The 20956-nt window shown below is 37.6% G+C and overlaps 1 protein-coding gene across 1 annotated transcript in view; it reads right to left on the bottom strand.

The window, feature by feature from the left end:
- The window catches only part of TM9SF2 (transmembrane 9 superfamily member 2), a 61512-nt gene that overhangs the window by 30705 nt on the left and 9851 nt on the right, over positions 1–20956 (bottom strand). Inside the window, exons 2-5 of the mRNA XM_007103729.4 lie at positions 16006–16073; positions 13532–13625; positions 7901–8028; positions 2502–2631 (exon numbers count right to left, since the gene is read on the bottom strand). Coding sequence (XP_007103791.3) covers positions 2502–2631; positions 7901–8028; positions 13532–13625; positions 16006–16073 — 420 coding nt within the window. The remainder of the gene's footprint in view (positions 1–2501; positions 2632–7900; positions 8029–13531; positions 13626–16005; positions 16074–20956) is intronic.

Here is a 20956-nt window from a genome sequence, read left to right as displayed (position 1 = left end):
CACATATAAGTGATACCATATACTTGTCTTTCTCTGTCTGATGCACTTCACTTAGTATGATAATCTCTAGGTCCAACCACGCTGCTGCAAGAGGCATTATCTCATTCCTTTCTATGGCTGAGTAATAATCCATTGTGTGTGTGTATATACCACATCTTCTTTATCCACTCATCTGCTGATGGACACTTAGGTTGCTTCCATGTCTTGGCTATTACAAATACTGCTGCTATGAATACTGGGGTGCATGGATCTTTTTCAATTAGTGTTTTTATCTTTTCTGGATACACGCCCAGGAGTGGGATTGCTGGATCATATGGTAACTCCATTTTTAGTTTCTTAAGGAACTTCCATACTGTTTTCCATAATGGCTGCACCAACTTACATTCCCAGCAACAGTGTAGGAGGGTTCTAGGTTGCTTCCATGTCTTGGCTATTACAAATACTGCTGCTATGAATACTGGGGTGCATGGATCTTTTTCAATTAGTGTTTTTATCTTTTCTGGATACACGCCCAGGAGTGGGATTGCTGGATCATATGGTAACTGCATTTTTAGTTTCTTAAGGAACTTCCATACTGTTTTCCATAGTGGCTGCACCAACTTACATTCCCAGCAACAGTGTAGGAGGGTTCTCTTTTCTCCACACCCTCTCCAGCATTTATTATTTGTAGACTTTTTGATGATGGCCATTCTGACCGTTATGAAGTGATACCTCATTGTAGTATTTTGATTCTCATTTCTCTAATAACCAGTGATGTTAAACATCTTTTCACGTGCCTACTGGGCATCTGTATGTCTTCTGTGGAGAAATGTCTATTTAGGTCTTCTGCCCATTTTTTTTGATTGGTTTATTTTTTTTGTTGTTGAGTTGTATGAGCTGTTCGTATATTTTGGAAATTAAGCCCTTGTCAGTTGCATCATTTGCAAATATTTTCTCCCAATCTGTAGACTGTCTTTTCATTTTGCTTATGGTTTCCTTTGCTGTACAAATCTTATAAGTTTGATTAGGTCCCATTGGTTTATTTTTGCTTTTATTTCTATTGCCTTGGAAGACTGACCTAAGAAAACATTACTACATGAGAAAACATGTCAGAAAATGTTTTGCCTATGCTCTCGTCTAGGAGTTTTATGGTGTCATGTCTTATATTTATAAAGTCTTTAAGTCACTTCGAGTTTATTTTTGTGTACGGTGTGAGGGAGAGTTCTAACTTCATTGATTTACATGTGGCTGTCCAGCTTTCCCAGCACCACTTGCTGAAGAGATTGTCTTTTCTCCATTGCATATTCCTGCCTCTTGGTTGAATATTAATTGACCATAGGTGTGTGGGTTTATTTCTAGGCTCTCTATTCTGTTCCATTGATTCATACGTCTGTTTTTCTGCCCATACCATGCTGTCTGGATTTCTGTAGCTCTGTAGTATTGTCTGAAGTCTGGGAGAGTTATGCTTCCATAAGCTTAAACTCTTTATAAGCCAAAACTAACTGGCAGAGGTACAAATTACACTTCTTTAATGTTTTAATTTTTACATAAAACTTTAAAAGTACCTGACAAGACATCTCTTATTGTCTAGCTTTTCCCTTAGAAAATAAAAAAATAAATAAAAATTTAAATATTATATGTTATGAGCATGCTAAATGTTACACATTTTAACACTTTTCCTCCATGGAAGTTTAAAACTTCAGAATAAACCAATAACCTAAATTATTCAAGAGTCCCTGGTCAACTCTCAGAAAAGCATTAACCAAATAACCAGTTTCATGTTCGAGCTCATGCTAACTTCTACTACCAGGTCATATTCATTAAGAGATTAAATCAGGTTGACTTCATTATACAAAATTTAATATATATCCCCAATAATTTTGATTACTTTCTAAATTAATGTCTTCACTTTATTATTTTATTTTTTAAATTGTAAAAGAATGGCCTCAAAGATTGATACCTTTTAAAAAAGGTGTAATACCAAACTTTTACAATACAATATTCTACGGACTTAAATTCGCAATACAAATTTCATGGACTTATTAAGAGGTCTTTTTGGCAGTCAACCATGAACTTTTTTTTAATATGTAAGATTTATGAATTTAACTTTTAACAGAGTCAGAACATACAAAGTCCTAGTCCATAGCATAGTGTTTAGCATATAAGAGACACTGCCAGTAAATGTTGAACTGAATCTGAATTATTTTAGTTCTAGAGTTATAAATTGTTAATCTGGCTTAAATTTAAAGACTAGGTATGGGAATTCCCTGGTGGTCCAGTGGTTAGGACTCAGCGCTTTCACTGCAGCAGCCCGGGTTCAATCCCTGGTCGGGGAGCTAAGATTCTGCAACCTGCACGTCACAGCCAAAAAAATAAAAAAACGACCAAGTAGTTGTCCTTCAGAACACCTAAACTGCACTCATTTGATGAATAAAACAATTTTTGTCCAGATAAAGATTGACACCTTCTACCAAAAAGCCATATTTTAAAAATAGCATAGAGTTAGTTTATCACAAACTTACGTTAATAACACAGGCATCTTTTGCATGGCCTTTATCTGTAATGTAACAGCCAATAGGAAATCCAGGATTACAGAACCTCTGACCATCTTCAACATCATAACACCATGTTACTGGCATATTATCCACAATCCTATGCACAGAAATAAAAGTCAAGTTAGAAACCACCAAACATGACTAAGAATTACTTCCCAAATCTGTGTCAACACTTTGTAAAATTTAAATGTCTAAAAATGCCTTAAGGTGTCAAAACTATAATCAAAGAATTTTGATAAAATGTGGTACTTCATAAGTAATAGTATTGTGCCAATATCTGACACACTGTAGTGGGAAAAAAAATCTCTATACCTTCTTTGAAAGGGAGTAAATTAAATAAATTAATTTACTGTGATCGCTAATGTAACAATACCATTATCTAGACACCTAAGTATAATTTACCCTCAGCGAACACTCAAAAGCTCTAAATACGTGCAAAGCAATATATTTAGTTCCTTGGGAACAGTTTATGGAATAGTATAGAAACAAACGTCTTTTATTATTCAGGTAATTCAATAAAAAGGAGAAGAATATAACTGCAAGATATAGGGAAATATTCAACTTAAGGGCCACATGAAAAAGTGAAAATAATAGTATCACCTATTAAAACCGTGTAAGTCCAACTTATGTCTAAAAGAAATGCTGCTATAAAGTTAGAGAAATAAACCTTTCAAGTTCTATAGTGAAAAGAAACTTTTTTTAAAAAAAGGATAAAAGTAAAGAATAAAATTTTGTAGTCCTGTATAATTACATTAAATTGCGAGCATGGGGTCGGTCCCCTACGCCCAAAACACATAACAGGATACAAATTTTAAAAATATACTAGCTGTATTACAGTCATAAGACAACACTCCAGGGCATGTTTTATTTGTGAATTAATGTATGCCTTAGGAAGTAAAATTATGATTCTATATTCACCCAGGGTGTACATTAATGACCTAATAAAACATGTCTCGTCACACTTAAATGCTATTTAATAGTACCCAGTATACTAAATTTTAGAATCACCTACACTATTAAGTTGCTTATTATTATAGCTAGCAGGCTAGTAGTTCCCATGAAAAGACTAAAATATCAGAAGCATGAAAATCATGTTATATAATATAAATAATTCAGATTTTCTGGAGGCCTCAAGAATCAGTTAATTGCTTTAATTTTTTAGATAGACAATGAAGTTCAGTCAATGAATATATATTAGCAATATATTAATTTTAATATCTTTACACTATCATATCAGAGAGAGTACTACATAAAATTATAGTGCTAGTTACAAAATGAGAATTAAGGGGCAATTTAGGTTTTTTTAAAGGTGAACATCCTAAATGTATCATTTATATAATGCCTTGACATAACCTTTGCCTGGCTGGAAACAAAAAAACCCCAACAAACCCTTGGAAATAAATGTAAGAAAACTTAAAAGAATATAATTTTCAATTACTGTCTTGCTAAGTTGGGAAGTAGTAGCTATTGAAATTCATAACACCAAAAATATTTTAAAATTCTATTTTCAATCTGATATAGTGAAAAAGAGGATAAGAAGAGGACTCAAAAGGTTAAAGGTCGAATGACTGGCCCCAATTTTTTTACCATTAAGGACTGCCTTCCATTATTTCCCTCCACCCTCATGGGCTCCATCTGAAATACTTCTAGCAGTCAAGTTTCATTTATTAATAACTCAATTTTCCCAATAAATTAATTTCTAGAGTTTCTAATCAGAATGGAATAACCCATGTTGCCACAATACACTCAAAAACAAAAAAAAAAGTGCAGCCAAAAGCAAAGAAACTTGGCATTTAGGTTATTCTACATAGTTTTAACATAAGTTAATTTACACTATCTAATTGGGGTTTCGAATTTTTGAAAATAGCACATCATTCCCCTTTGCCAGCCTACTGGGATCCAAGATTGGCACCCACTAGACTAAAATATCTTCAAAGACCCCTCTCTGTCCAATAAGCCAGAGTCTGGTGGTTTTATGTTACTAAAAAAATTTAAGTACTTTTGATGACTAGTTAAATAAATTACACTTTTATAAATCAAATGTCACAAAGACTTGGAAACTTAGGCAAAAAGTATAATTATTACAAACCTTGCAGAGTACAGGGAATTCAAGTGTCTACCGCTGGTATCAAAACAGTCAGGGGACTTCCCTGGTGGTGCAATGGTTAAGAATCTGCCTGTCAATAATTGGGGTTTCGAATTTTTGAAAATAGCACATCATTCCCCTTTGCCAGCCTACTGGGATCCAAGATTGGCACCCACTAGACTAAAATATCTTCAAAGACCCCTCTCTGTCCAATAAGCCAGAGTCTGGTGGTTTTATGTTACTAAAAAAATTTAAGTACTTTTGATGACTAGTTAAATAAATTACACTTTTATAAATCAAATGTCACAAAGACTTGGAAACTTAGGCAAAAAGTATAATTATTACAAACCTTGCAGAGTACAGGGAATTCAAGTGTCTACCGCTGGTATCAAAACAGTCAGGGGACTTCCCTGGTGGTGCAATGGTTAAGAATCTGCCTGTCAATGCAGGGGACACAGGTTCGAGCCCTGGTCTGGGAATATCCCACATGCCGCACAGCAACTAAGCCCGTGAGCCACAACTACTGAAGCCTGTGTACCTAGAGCCCATGCTCAGCAACAAGAGAAAAGCCACTGCAATGGGAAGCCTGAGCACTGCAGCGAAGGGTAGCTCCCGCTTGCCGCAACTAGAGAAAGCCTGTGTGCAGCAATGAAGACCCAAAGCAGCCAAAAATCAATAAGTAAATAAATTTATGTATAAAAAAAGTCAGTCTCAAGAATCAAGAAGTAGCTTAACGTTATTGACAGAGTAAGCCAAGAAGATCCTCAAATTACATTCTAAAGTCCCAAATAAGAATTAAAAGTATTCATCAATTTAGATATGAAAATTAACTACTGTTAATTAACTGACTGTTCTCTATAATGAGAACAATGAGTTGGTGCACTAACTAATAATCAGTCATTTTAATCGTTCAGAAGGTAGTGTGGTTAAAGTGTTATGGGGGAAGAACTACAGTTCATTCATGTGATGGAATGCTATACAATTACAAAAAGAATGAGGTAGATATAGATCTACAGATGTACTTTACATGGAAAAAATGCCCATATTTTCTTAAACAAAGTGATCAATTTGCAGAATAATGTGTACAATAATTCCATTGTTATTTTAAAAGGTACATACTCTTTTATATACGTACATGTGCATAAAAATCTGGAAACATACAGGAGAAATAATAGTACCACCTCTGGGAAGCAGGATTAAAGAAGTTGAGGGTAGTAGAAAACACTTTGTATAATCTTTCATATTTCTAAGGGTTCCTGCTATTTTATCTCTGTCAACTCTGCTATCTATGCTTAAAATCAAATTACTTAGTAAAAATGTCTGAAGTCAGCCAAGGACAGAAATATACTCAACTAATGGTTCACATAAATTCATCAATATGAATCAAATATTTTCTAAATGTGTAATGAACTGATTTAAGGACTAAAGCCCATTGCCTATAATTACCAGACTGTATATCTGTGATATGGCTTAGATTTTTTGTTAATGGATTCAGACCTGAAATCATAAACTTTTCTGATTCAACTACAAAAATCACTATCTACCAGCATTGTGTCAGTTTATTTTTTTAGGCAGAATTGTTTAAGTTTGCAACTATTTTAAATTATTCTTCTTGTTATTAAGCATCTTGGGATCAAAACAGTACCTATGTTAATTGCATCATAAATAAGTTAAAAATATTTCTAAGTACTTTACTGTCAGGAATCTACTGAAGAAGAGGTGCTTCTATTATCTTTAAGAGGAAGACTCTAAACAGGATTCTAAGAACAGAGGGTAGAAGAGAAAGCTAAAAATCACCCATAGTGGCCTAAAGAGTCATTGTTTCAATCAGTCAACAAATGGACAGCTGTCAGAGTAAACGGAGGTAGAAGGGGTGAAAATGAGCCTTAAGGCTCATAAGGACTGCGCCTTAAATATGATTTTGAAGGCTGGAAAGAACAATTTTAAGCAGAGAGAAAACACCAAGGGCAACTTTTCAATTACTGATGAATAAGAAATGTATCCCGAGTTACATTAACTCAGTAATTAAGTAGTATTCTCACAGTAGCTTACAGGAAAAAAGCTCTTGGCTTACCAGAAACCAAAGAAATGAAGAGATGGAGGAGACTTTCAAGTTCCTGTTAGCACTGAGGGTCAGATGAGAAAGAAGCTGACGCAAGTGTAACGGGCACATTTCCTTCCTTCTAACAGAGCCCTGCTATGGGAGACTCATTTCTATGTGGTTCAGTTGTATTTTACCCGGGTCTAGCCAATCAGAGTGAATCACCCTAATCACAGACTCGTTCATGAATGGGCATGTGACCCAGGGTTGCCCCTCTCTAGGACTTTTTTGTTCTACGTGTACGGAGGGGAGGATGGGGAGAAACCAAGGAGGCAAGAGGGAATGAGAGGTTCCAACAATCCTACTGAGCCACAGGATCTGGTCATGTCCAAACTGAAATCAATGGTTCTCACCTCCCTGAGTGAGGGCAAATGGGTCAATCTGAGATAGTGACAGGACAAACATTCAAGAGGAAGTCTACAAAGATAGTCTTCCTGTTCACCACCTCCAGCACCTTACACTTTTTGGAAGAGGCAAAACATATGTAAACCATGACCACGATAGAATACAGGCATTTGTTGACAAAATTATCTGGAAGAATAACGATTGGTTATATTTGAAAAGCTGGGTTTTCGAGACCCTTTTTTAATACTGTTTGAATATTGTATAGTAAGTAAATACTACTGGGGAAGCAAAAATTAATTTTTTAATGCTTTTTGATTATGATGCAAACTGGTAAAACATTGTTAATGTTACATCATGCTTATAAAATAAAAAACAGATTACACAAATTACAAGTATTTTTATTGGAAGTAGATGCTATTTCTCAAATATCAAATGAAAGTTAAACTTTGTTTTCCTATGGTCTTTTTCACGGCCTGCAAGTATAAAATAACAGTATTTTTCTAGAAGACTGATCCAGGTCCTTTCCCAAAGCATAAATATGCTCCTTTTAACTACGTATGAATAAAAGAAGTGCTCTAGGAAACAGGTCTGTGTACCTAAACAAGTACCAGATATTACAATAATCTAAGTGCAGAAAATGATGATACTTTAAGCTGTCAACCTTAGTAATCCTCTGGCAAATAAAAGTCACTACTTCATATTACTAATAACAAAAAAAGGAAATAAATTTATTTGCTATTTTTATAGAGTCAATGAAGTATTTACACATTCAATGAAACAGAGGTTTCTTCTTGAAAAGGAAAAAGCCCAAAATCCCAAATCTCCACGTCTTACCAGTGATGTTGATAATTCAGTAACATGCTTTTTTTCAAGAATTCTAACTTTTGTTTGTCTTCAGCTTTCTCTGTATGGTATGTTTTTGTACAAACAAGCTTACAGGTCTCCTCCTTATTAAATGTAAACTGTATTAAAATAAAGTGGAAAGCAAATTAAGAAAAAATATCCAGGTCCTTCATGCCTGTAACATAAATAGAGTAAAAGCACTGGTCTCCTTAAATTACTTAAGTGCATTAATATTGATAATAAACATATAGAAATTCCCCACAGATCAATCAGATTTAAATTTCAATCTTATTCTGTTTCTCTAAACACCTAAGTCATCAATTTTTCTTTTAATAAGTAACAGTTTTTATTTTTGATAATTTCAACCAACCCATCTCTTAAATATAAGTGAGTCCTAGGAGGGGAAAAAACCCACCTGTAGAACAAAACAACATCAGTATCTCCATAATAATGTCCCCTGATAATATTTTGGAAATTATGGATTTGAAGGCTTTCTATTAATAAATAGGTAAGGTTTTATGTCTATGTATTCATTCAGTGGATATTTGTTAAGTGTCTCCTATGCACCAGGTGATGGAGGTTCAGCAGTGAAAAACACAGACTGTGATGACACAAGAAAAAGTCAAATCTGGATATCTAGAATCAGAATAAATGTGATTCTTTTTACTCACATTTGAAAAGACTGTCAATTTTTAGGATGTTATGTAATAACAAAGTTGAAACAAAAATTCATTTTTTTTTTTTTTGCGGTACGCGGGCCTCTCACTGCTGTGGCCTCTCCCGCTGCGGAGCACAGGCTCCGGACACGCAGGCTCAGCGGCCATGGCTCACGCGCCCAGCCGCTCCGCGGCACGTGGGATCTTCCCGGACCGGGGCACGAACCTGTGTCCCCTGCATCGGCAGGCGGACTCTCAACCACTGCACCACCAGGGAAGCCCAAAAATTGATAAATTTTTTAAACCAAAGTTTAAAACCTAAGGAGTCCTCCAATTCTGGAGTCTAGGACTTATTTCATGAGCATGAAAACACACACATTATATTATTCACAACATATTATATAATGTAGGTTTACTTTACCAGGGCCTATTTATGTCTTAATTTTAAAAATCTATTTCCTAGTTTTCTTAAGGCTATAATTTATTAAACTAATTATATATACTCCATAATGTAACTACATATAGTCCAATACACCTTTTAATAAATTCAAAATTTATTACAGGGAGTAAAAAAAAACCCAACTTGCATATGTTTAACTTCAAAGTAGTCCATTCTTTTATACATTATGTATTAAAATCCCTAAACCAGTTATTGTGCATCATCTGACAAACCAATGTTTCAAGTGTAGTTCACTGCTGCCACCTGTCAGCCAATAGTTTTGTTCTCAAGGCATTGCTATTTCTGTGAATACAGCAATATTTATGTAAATATTTAATAGTTTAAATCTTATATGAACCTTATAGGTTCCATCTAAAAGACTGGAAAGTGAAAAAAACAAACGTATACATACTAAGGAATCAGAGGGATAAGTGTCAAACTTAAAGCAGAGAGAGACATTATTAGTTACCACAAAAGTAGCAAATCTTACACCGCAGTCAGATGCTCACTGGGCTCAGGCAAGTCAATGGTGTGTTCAATTGTGAAGGAAAATGGCAACCCTAAAGATGACACTTAACCATCATAATAAACGCTTATTACCTCATGTAACCCTCCCAACAGCCCTATGACGAAGTCTTCTTTGCTGACTCCTCCTCCGTCTTCTTGACCCATTAATACCAACTGCCCCAAGGCCCAGTCCTTGGAAGTCTTCTCTTCACTATTTTTACCCACTCCCTTGGGGAGTTCATCAACTCTTGGCTCCAAATACCAACTATACACTAATGATTCTCAAATACACATATCTAGGCTGAATCCCTCCTCCAAACTGCAGACGTGTATCTTCAACTGTTAACTCAACATCCCTACTTGTATGCCTATCAAACATCTCATGTCATGTCAAAACAAACTCTTCCCCATTCCCTCCAAACCTGCTCTTCCCCCAGACTTTCCCATCTTAGAAAACAGAAACTCCACACCCCACATCCCACCTCTCGGCAAACCGTTGGCCCCAACTTCAAAACACAGCCAGTTTCTGAGATGCTGACCGCTTCACAACTCCCACCCTAACCCCAATGATCTGAGTCACCAGCAAGTCATGCATATTTTCAAGAATGATGGTGAGAGACTCTTAACTTGCCTCTTGGCTTCTCACTCTCCCACGGTCCAGTCTCACTGCAACAGTCCTGCTGATCCTGTTAAAATCTAACCCTACGCAAAACCCTTCAATGCCAACCATCTTGCCCAGATGTACAGGTCAAAGTCTTTACAATGGCCTATGACTGGGCTACATGATGTGGTCCTATTACTCCTTTGCCCTCATTTCCCACTATTCGCTGTCTTGCTCACCTGCTTGAGTCGCACCAATTTTTCTCTGTACCTTGAATACATCGGGCGAGCGACATCACAGGACCTTTGCTTTTGCTGCTTCCTTCACCACATCCTCCCCTCTCCCCACGTATTCACATGGCTCACTTGCTTCAAGTCTTTTGCTCACCTCTCAGGTGAGACTTTCTCTGGCCTATTTAAAATTCAAAATTCTCCATCCACCTTCCCTGATTTATCGTCAATAGTTCTTTCATCAGCAATTGACACACCATGTGTTTCAGTAATTTGTTTTGTTTCCTTCTCCCCATCAGAATACAAGTCCACGAGGACAGACTTTTTTGGTTCACTGCTGTATCCTACAACTACCACAGTGCCAGGCACGTGAAAGACATTCAACAGTTGTGTTAACTGACTGAATTGAGTGAATATGAGTGGTTAGACTTGAGATTTTATGATCCTATGATAGGTGGCTCCAGCTTCACATAATGCACACGATATCTTGCACTGTTTTTTCCCTGACCTCAACAAAAGTCATCGATAAAAGATGGCAAAGCAGATTTGGGGTTTTGTTTTGTTGCTGGTTGTTACCATTATTTTTACTGCAGATCTAAAATAAGGCAAAATTCTTTGAAAAGAAAGGACAAAGAATCAATACTGAAATCAATGCTGAAAAATACATCAATACATTTATGGTTGCCTTGGGGAAAAAAATCTGATATCTTGGTCCCATGTTTCTGTTAACCTATGCCTTGATCTTAAGAAATGCTTACTCTGTCTCATTTTTTTTTTTTTTTTTTGCGGTACGCATGCCTCTCACTGTTGTGGCCTCTCCCGTTGCGGAGCACAGGCTCCAGAGGCGCAGGCTCGGCAGCCATGGCTCACGGGCCCAGCCGCTCATCGGCAGGCGGACTCTCAACCACTGCGCCACCAGGGAAGCCCTTGCTCTGTCTCTTTAAGCTTGGGGCTTAAAGAACTTGTTTTAGCACAAATCTTGATCCTAAAAAATTCTAGAAAACTCCAGGAAAATGTTAGGTGCACATTCTTTCTCCATTTTAAAACACTCCTTCTGTTCTTCTATTTTACCTCAACTCCTAGGACAAAATTAAATCTGAAAAGCACTAGGCCTGGGCTTCCCTGGTGGCGCAGTGGTTAAGAATCCGCCTGCCAATGCAGGGGACACGGGTTTGAGCCCCGGTCCGGGAAGATCCCACATGCCGTGGAGCAACTAAGCCCGTGAGCCACAACTACTGAGCCCGCAAGCCACAACTACCGAAGCCTGCATGCTTAGAGCCCATGCTCCACAACAAGAGAAGCCCGCGCACCGCAACGAAGAGCAGTCCCCGCTCACCTCAACTAGAGAAGGCCTGCGCACAGCAACAAAGACCCAACGCAGCCAAAAAAAAAAAAAAAGCACTAGGCCTAAAAGAAGGGTCTTTTGCATAAGCAAGGCATAATCTTTACATAAAAATAAATGAACCCTGAGTAGAATCCTACTAAAGAAGTAATTTGCCTTTAAAGTCTACACCAAAGGGATAAAACTCCTCTATGGATTTGCATATTTTGCTGTTTACTGTTAGAGGCTCCTGCTGTCCCTCAAGTTCACTGAAGGTGTTACTGATGCTCTTCCCGCCTTCCATCATTTCTTAAGATCAAGGCATAAATAAACAGAAAGATGGGACTGAGAGACCAAAGGAGTGTTTTAAGGTAGTTATACAATTTAATAAATATGCTGAATATCACCCTCTGCTATAAAAAGAATGCAACCATTTCCAAAGTAATCTTTCAAAATATCACATCAGGGAAATATTATACAATTAATATGCTTGCCCTACTCAATACCACCCATGTCCATATATTTTGAGCTCCTTCTTTCCCAGTGACTTCATCTCATTAGGCCTTCAAATCTACTGTCTTTGAAAAATTAAAAAAAAAAAACAAACTCTGGCATCTTTACGGTAGAAAATCTCAAACTAAAACATTTTAAGAGGACATACTTACAGTTGAAAACTATGAACCTGTAGTGAATTAAAGGTGTACAATTATGTCTTCCCCCAGTGCTTCACGGTGTAGATACGGTGCTGGAGTAAGAGGGTTAATGGGACTAACCGAGGCTTTTTGGGGATTTGCTGGACAGATGCTCAACGTAGTAAGGGCCAAGGGAGACAGACGGTGGTGCTTAGTGAGAAAGCAGGCAAGGCAGCTAATCATGGTGTCACAGAAGAGACGGGTGTGACACCAAGAGAGGGAGCTGTTAGGCTGGGGTCAGGTTACAGTCACTGAAATGAGTATGCCCACAGGGACAGATGCCCACAGAGAGTTAAAGAAAAATGCACAGTGCAGAATAATATTTTAAAACATAAACACACACATTTAATTCTATTTATATATGCTTGTAAGTACATGGAAAATTTCAGGAAAGATTAACAAGAAACTGTGATGTGGAACAGGGCAGCGGGGGGAGAGAAACTTTTCTTTTTATAGTCTGTACCATTTAGTTTTGTATACGGTGATACATTATTATTATAAACTAGTTTAATTTTTCTAAAAGAGAGAGATACATTATTCTTTGTACAGCAGGAGAGCAGATATAAAATGAACAGGGGACTGTGAAATTCAGAAGGATAACAGGCTTAAAAGATAACAGATTTAAAAGGCACAATAATTCTGGATGATGAAGTACATATACTGAAGAGAATATCTTATATTATGCTTAGCTTGGTTCAACTGATGTCCTAAAAATGTATCAAAGATGTACCAAATATACTTCCACTGATCAAAACAGAAAGGTTAGCTTCCCCAAAACCCAATGGGAAAGCTGAAGTAGTGCTTTATCTGCTAAAAGGGAAATTCTAGGGATTCTGTTCCCAAATGAAGTTGCTGGGACAACTCTTCATAACTGAAAGCTGGGTTTCAGGTCCCTCTGAAAGGTGAGGCAGGGAGTCTGAGCACTTTTAGGCCACCACCTTATCATTTATTGATATAATACTGACTGTAGGAAATGTTCCTTTGAACAAACTTATTTATGACATATCGTGAGAAGGGGAGGGATCCTTCTAAACTGTGACTTTAAGAAATTTTTCCTGGATGCAAAAGAGAAATGAATTCCTTCTTAGCTAAGTTATCACAGGATTTTCTACAAGGTGGGGAGAAAAAAGAAAAAAGATGCAACTAAATAACTTTTATATAACACTGAATACAAACCTTATATGGTGACGGTTCAATTCTTTCCCCAAATAATACCTGACCTAGATTTTCAGATGGGCGTTTTCCTTCTGATGCTTGGCAAAAATCAAACCTGTGGGCAAGAATATTTAAGTTTTTAAGCATAAAAGGAAGCAATGAGATATCAAACCCCTAGATAACCTAGAAGACAGATTAGGTACTGATCACTCCAGCAGCTCTAATAAATGAATAAGAAATACATTCCTACTCCAAGCTCCATGCACCACATCTCCCCAAAACAAACAAAAAAAAATCTGAAAATTATGCCTTAGAATGCTTTATTAAATAATACTTTTATTAAGATGTAAATTATAGAATTTTAAAAATTGACACATTATAATTTATTGTTGTTCATTTCAATGACAAAATTATTTACACCCTAGTCTTCAAGGGAATTTTGCGTAACTCACCTCCTTTTGTTATCTTTCTAATTCAAATATTTACTTAATGCCATTTCAAGAAGATGTATCAGGGCTTCCCTGGTGGCACAGTGGTTGAGAATCTGCCTGCTAATGCAGGGGACATGGGTTCGAGCCCTGGTCTGGGAGGATACCACATGCTGCAGAGCAACTGGGCCCGTGAGCCACAATTACTGAGCCTGCGCGTCTGGAGCCTGTGCTCCGCAACCAGAGAGGCCGCGATAGTGAGAGGCCCGCGCACCGCAATGAAGAGTGGCCCCCACTTGCCACAACTAGAGAAAGCCCTCGCACAGCAACGAAGACCCCACACAGCCATAAATAAATAAATAAATCTTTTTTTAAAAAAAGGATGGAATTAAAAAAAAAAAAAGATGTGTCAACTACATGGGTTTCTGTCGCATCCCAATGTACTCGCCAACATGAAAAGCAGGCTAGACAGACCCTCCGAGAACATGGAGCTGTGGAGAAGCCATAACCAGGCAGCTGTAAGCTTCTCCCTGTGCTATAATTTCCTTGTATTACTAACCAAATTTTCATAAAGTTTTGTTTGAATGTTACAGCCTAATTTCAGCCTTGCTATAGAATATTAAAGGGCAGTTCTGTGCTCACCATGGTCACCATGGTTGAGACCAGCACAGTGATGGCTACAGACTAGTTAGATTCCTAAAAGGAAGATGAATCTTGGGTGATAAAAAAACTGGGGCTGGGAAGTCCCCAAATGAAGATTCTCCATCTACTGGATATAAGAGATTCACTGAGTTTTCCCAAGAATAGCCACAAAGATTTAAGGAGAGAGATTTGTTTATTTAACAAAACAAAAACTAGAAAAAGTCTCCAATAGTTACATAAATTATGGTCCATTCATTCATGAAATTTGTATTCTCTTCTTACACATGTTTAGGCACATGGATTCTTGTAGGATAGTCAAACTTTTTGTGTGTGTTTTCTACAGTAAACATATTTTCTTTCAAAACTCTTAGATACCAGAGAAATTTAGAAGCCAACTAAAATTTAGGAACATATTTTATACCCAATATAGCATATAGTGCTCAAATGAACAAAGGATATTTATGCAGCATTTTTTATAATATCAAAAAATGGAAATAATGAAATGTTCATACATAGAGAATTAGTGAAGCAAATCATACACAGACTCTATACGATCTCTACAAAGGGATAATAAACAGCTACTAAAAAGACTGAGGTAGCTGTGTATTAATATAGAAAAGATGACCACATAGATTCAGTGAGAAAAACAAGGTGCAAATAAAATATATAAACCTGCTTTCATTTAAAATAAAAATGGGGCTTCCCCGGTGGCGCAGTGGTTGAGAATCTGCCTGCCAATGCAGGGGACAAGGGTTCGATCCCCGGTCCGGGAAGATCCCACATGCCGCGGAGCAACAAAGCTCGTGAGCCACAACTACTGAGCCCGTGTGACACAACTACTGAAGCCCGTGCGCCTAGAGCCCGTGCTCCACAATGAGAGAAGTCACTGCAATGAGAAGCCCGCGCACCACAACAAAGAGTAGCCCCCGCTCGCCACAACTAGAGAAAGCCTGCACACAGCAACGAAGACCCAACACAGCCAAAAATAAATTAGTTTAAAAAAAAAAAAGTATAAATGTGGTTGTGTATGTTAGAATAAGAAGAGAAAAAATGAAGGGGTCAGACAACAAAGCAGTTATTTCTGCGGATTGATTATGTGGAACATATGGATTCTGTTGAAAACTATGTGGGTTTTTTTATAATCAAAAAAATTAAAACAAAACGGCTATTTGTCCAGTCAGGTAAAAAAGGAAATCCATTGTTTTAGTTGGTGCTTCTGTTGCATTGCAAAGTGACATCAACAGATCACATTTCACATTTTAACCCTACCTTAGAAATAAACAATACCCCTTTTAAAAATGTTTTCAGGCCCTGTACATTTTTAAAATGCATATGAATTTATCCATAACTGTGGAGAAAGTTCTAAATGTACAAAATTCTGATGAGTCATAAAATTTCATATAAAAACCAAGCTGAAAAACTTACGCTGTATATTCATAAGGAAGAACAGATTCCACTGAGTCAAGCCTGTTCACAAATAGTTCTATTTCAGCCTGAAAATGAAGAAACACAGAATTAGAATATAAACAACTAGAGACCAAAACTTAGGTCATGCCTAGAATTAAAAAGGAATTTGACTTTTGAAATGAGAAATTTTATGATATCCAACTCACTCTAAAGAATTACTTAAAAATCCATTCACTGAGTAGATTTATATGCATTTAAATTACAATAAAATAATTTTCAGTTGCAAATGTCTCCAACAGTTTCTAAATGCTTTAATTTCTAAAAATTTCTAAAAAATTAAATAAGTATTTAAATTAAATATCACTCACTACATCAATATAGATTGTTTTTAAAAATCTGGTTTTCAAATTCAGTATTTCATTCAGCAGCACAAAGATAAATATTATTTTTAAACAGTTTTAAAAAAACATTCTCGGGGCTTCCCTGGTGGCGTAGTGGTTAAGAATCCGCCTGCCAATGCAGGGGACACGGGTTCGAGCCCTGGTCCAGAAGATCCCACATGCCGCGGAGCAACTAAGACTGTGCGCCACAACTACTGAGCCTGCGCTCTAGAGACCACGAGCCACAACTGCTGAAGCCCGAGCGCCTAGAGCCCGTGCTCTGCAACAAGAGAAGTCACCGCGATGAGAAGTCCGCACACGGCAACAAAGAGTAGCCCCTGCTCGCCACAACTAGAGAAAGCCCGTGCGCAGCAACGAAGACCCAATGCAGCCAAAAATAAATAAATAAAATTTTAAAAAACCACAAAACATTCTCACAGCATTCAAGGAATGCTGTCAACAAGAAGAAAAAGAGAAATGGATGCATCCAAGAAATATTTTGAAAATACATTTGATAGGATTGATGGGTTTTATGTGAGAGTAAAGATAACACACGCCTTAAGTTTAAAGACGAGAGATGCTTTAATTTTCTGATTTTGACAAGTAACAAAAGGGACATTGGAAGAGGATTAGGTTTGAGGGGAGAGATCATGAGTTTGTCTTTAGACATGTTTTGTTTGAAGTGCCTTTGAGATACCTAAGTGTAGAAGGATAAACAGTCATGGCATTCAGAAAAAAAATCTGGAGATATGAATTTGAGACACATCTGCGATTAAATTCAATATGAGACCACTAAACTTTGGCTAAAAGTTTTCAAAAGCTATAACACCTGTGGCTCTTTGAAATGTGAAGTGGTTACAGCCTTTTGGAAAGCAAAATACATACATTCTTCCACCCAGCAATCCTACTTACGAGAACTTACCCCCTAGGAATAAAATCATGTGTGCACAAGAGATCATGTATAAGAATGTATACTGCAGACTTGTTCATTAAAAGACTAGAAACATATTGTAGTATGCCTGTTGACAGTAAATTAGCTATTAAAATAAACACCATGGGACCATTAAAAAAAAATGCTGCCAGGTAGGTAAGAAATTTCTAGATCAATTGTACTACAAACACAATCTCATGCTCTTAAGCAGACAGGAGACAGACAATGACAACATGGTTTAATTCTGGAGGACTGCTTTGATCAATTTGAGAATGCTTAACTACAAAGGTAGTAACAGAGAAGAAATTCATAAAGACCAAATCAAGTTCAACAACAGGGGAGAGGGAGAAAAGCTGTATCAACTTACTAGGAAATATGGGCTAACTCAAAGCCACACCTTCCTACTGAAGCTCCCAGGATTTCCTCAACGTACATTTGAAGTTCCAAAGGAACTTGTACCCAGGTACCCACTCTCCCAATAGGGGCTCATTGCTACTCAATACAGAATTCTTTAGTTGAAAATGTCAGTAAGTAATCTGTGCCCTGAAGTACTTTTGGTACTAACCAAAAGCAATTAAATAGGAGCTGTTTGCCTGTATTTTATAGGGTTAGATCACTATGGCTGCCTCTGGACTCTGATCTGAGGCTTCCTGGAAGAGCATAAAGCCACACTTGCCATTTTGATCTCATTTACTAGTGCTGCCAGCAGTCCTCTATACCTATTAATACCCCAAAAGTGAGACAAGATGTTCAATGTACAAAAACTAATAATACACTGTCATTGGAAAAACAGCAAAACACAGTGGGCAAAAGTAGATCTCTGGGGCCAGTTTGCCTGGGTTCAAATCCTAGCTCTACCACTTATACTTGGTCAAATTATTTAACATCTCAGTTTCCTCATGGGTGCTTCAGTTTCTTCACCTGCAAAATGGGGATAACAGTAACTACCTCACAGAGGTATGAGGATTAAATGAGTTAACATTTATAAAGTATGTCAAACAGTGCCTAATACATGAAGTGCTATATATTTGTTAAATAAAGAAAACCAAATAAATTTAATGATATTCAGAATAGGGAATGCCTAAACTACACTGCTCGTCCGCTAAAATGCTCATCCAATATTCATGATATACAATGGAAGACATTAGCCTTTGTACACGGTACTGAAAACACACATAAAACCCCTAAAACCATACTCAAATAAAATGACAACTCAATAGTAACACTGTCTCAAACACAAAAAAAGTTTAACCGTGTCTCCTTGTACAAAATATTCAAGACTATATCACTGGTCTTTTTGGCTAAGAAGATAATGAGACATGATATTTAAGCTTACAGAATGCTTGAGTAATTATCACAAACTTATATAACTGTTGTGAAGGCAAGATTCCCCGTTGATAGCTTACTCTGCCAAAATAATTTTCACTAATTATAAGGGGTCAACACTGCTATGAAGATACACCAGAATCCAAGTGCTCTATTTAATGCATCTTAATGAAGACTGAAAGTTCCTAAAAAGCTAATCCAGTTCACATCTTCAGATTTCTTTCAAGGAAGGAATGCAGCTATTATATTCTACACAACTTTCTATGTTTTGTGTCTCAAAATCCACAGATCCACATTTTCACCACATAAGCTAACTCCCTTGTGCCACAATTAAGCATATTCCTTACTCTCAGTACAAAGAGATTAAGAACACAGACTGTGAAGCTAGGCTGCCTGGGTTTAAATCCTGGCTCTGACATTTACTAGCTGTGTGATCTTGGGGAAGCTTCTTCACTTCCCTGTGCCTTGGTTTTCTCATTTGTAGAATGGAGGTAATAATAATCCCTGTTGCAACTGGCTTTTGAGAAGATTCGAGAACAGTGCCTGTCACAAAGTACTATGTAAGTATTTACTATTATGCAGCAACGTACAATAGAACTTTAAGCAATGAAAATACTCTTTATCTGCTCTGTCAAATACAGTAGCCACTAGCCACACAGGGCCACTTGAAACGTGGTCAGTGTGGCTGAAGATCTGAATTTAAATTTTTATTTAATTTTACATTTAAAAAGTCACAGGAGGACTTCCCTGGTGGCGCAGTGGTTAAGAATCCGCCTGCCAATGCAGGGGACACGGGTTCGGGCCCTGGTCCGGGAGGATCCCACATGCCGCGGAGCGGCTGGGCCTGTGCGCCACAACTACTGAGCCCGCGTGCCACAGCTGCTGAGGCCCTCGGGCCTGGAGCCCGTGCTCTGCGGCGGGAGGGGCCCCCACGGTGAGAGGCCCGCGCACGGCAGCGAAGAGTGGCCCCCCACTCACCGCAACTGGAGAACGCCCGTGCACAGCAACGAAGACCCAATGCAGCCACAAATAAATAAGTAAATAAATTTTAAAAAAAAAAAAAAAAAAGAAAAGAAATAAAAAGTCACAGGAGGACTTCCCTGGTGGCGCAATGGTTAAAAATCCACCTGCCAATGCAGGGAACACGGGTTCGAGCCCTGCCCCAGGAAGATCCCACATGCCACAGAGCAACTAAGCCCGTGTGCTACAACTACTGAGCCTGCGCTGTGGATCCCACGAGCCACAACTACTGAGTCTGCATGCCACAACTACTGAAGCCTGCAAGCCTAGAGCCCGTGCTCTGCAACAAGGGAAGCCACCGCAATGAGAAGCCCACACACCGCAAGGAAGAGTAGCCCCTGCTCGCCACCACCAGAGAAAGCCCACACGCGGCAACGAAGACCCAATGCAGCCAAAAATAAATAAATAAAATAAATAAATTTATTTAAAAAAAAAAGTCACAGGCGTCTAATGACTTCTATATGGGACAGCACAGTAATGGAAAAGAATAAAATGCTGCTTAGTACACTTTATAAAACCCTCTTCATATACTTAATATTTTACTCTAGTCATTGCAATCTTCCCTTTACTTGGAAAAATAACTCGAATGTTAGTCTATCCCAGAGGTTGGCAAATTTTTTTCTTAAAGGGCCAGAGAGTAAATATTCTAGGCTTTGCTGGACAAGCAGTCTCTGCCGTTGTAGTACAAAAGCAGCCACAAACATTACATAAGTAAATGGGCCCAGCTGTAGCCCAATAAAACTATTTATGGGGATTGAAATTTGATTTGCATGTAATTTTCACTCATCCCTAAATATTCTTCTTCTTCTAATTTTTTTCTAATCACTTAAAAATGTAAACACAGTTCTTAGATTGAGGACCCTACAAAACAGACAGCAAGCTGGACTGGACTCCTAGTTCATCCTTGAGCTCTGTTTACTAGGTATTTTTCAATGTTCTTTAAATTCATATCTTAGGAAACCCAAAACAGGGCAAAAGGTTCAGAGATCTGATGCCATTAAAAAAAATTTTTTAGGACACTGTTGAAGAGCATATAAATTTAGGGTAAAAGTTTCTTCCATTTCTACCCAATGGATGAGGCAAGCATTTTTGCTTAGGCTATGATGTTCTCTCTGAAGTTTCATGGTACATCTCTTAGCTATAGGATTATAAGATTGAAGGAAAACCTTATTCTCATTTTCTGACTTCTCTCATCTCTCCTTTGAGTCTTAATCTTTCAAAACGGAAAGGTCTTAATCTTTTGAATCATCTATCTCCTTGATCATGCCAGCTGCTTTTCTCGGGACCTTGCCCTACTCTCACATCCTTCTTA

Source organism: Physeter macrocephalus, chromosome 13 (genome assembly GCF_002837175.3).
Source record: "Physeter macrocephalus isolate SW-GA chromosome 13, ASM283717v5, whole genome shotgun sequence".
In the NCBI taxonomy this organism is placed as follows: Eukaryota; Metazoa; Chordata; class Mammalia; order Artiodactyla; family Physeteridae; genus Physeter; species Physeter macrocephalus.
The sequence above is the reverse complement of the archived record's forward strand: the minus strand, read 5'-3'. Positions and strand labels throughout refer to the sequence as shown.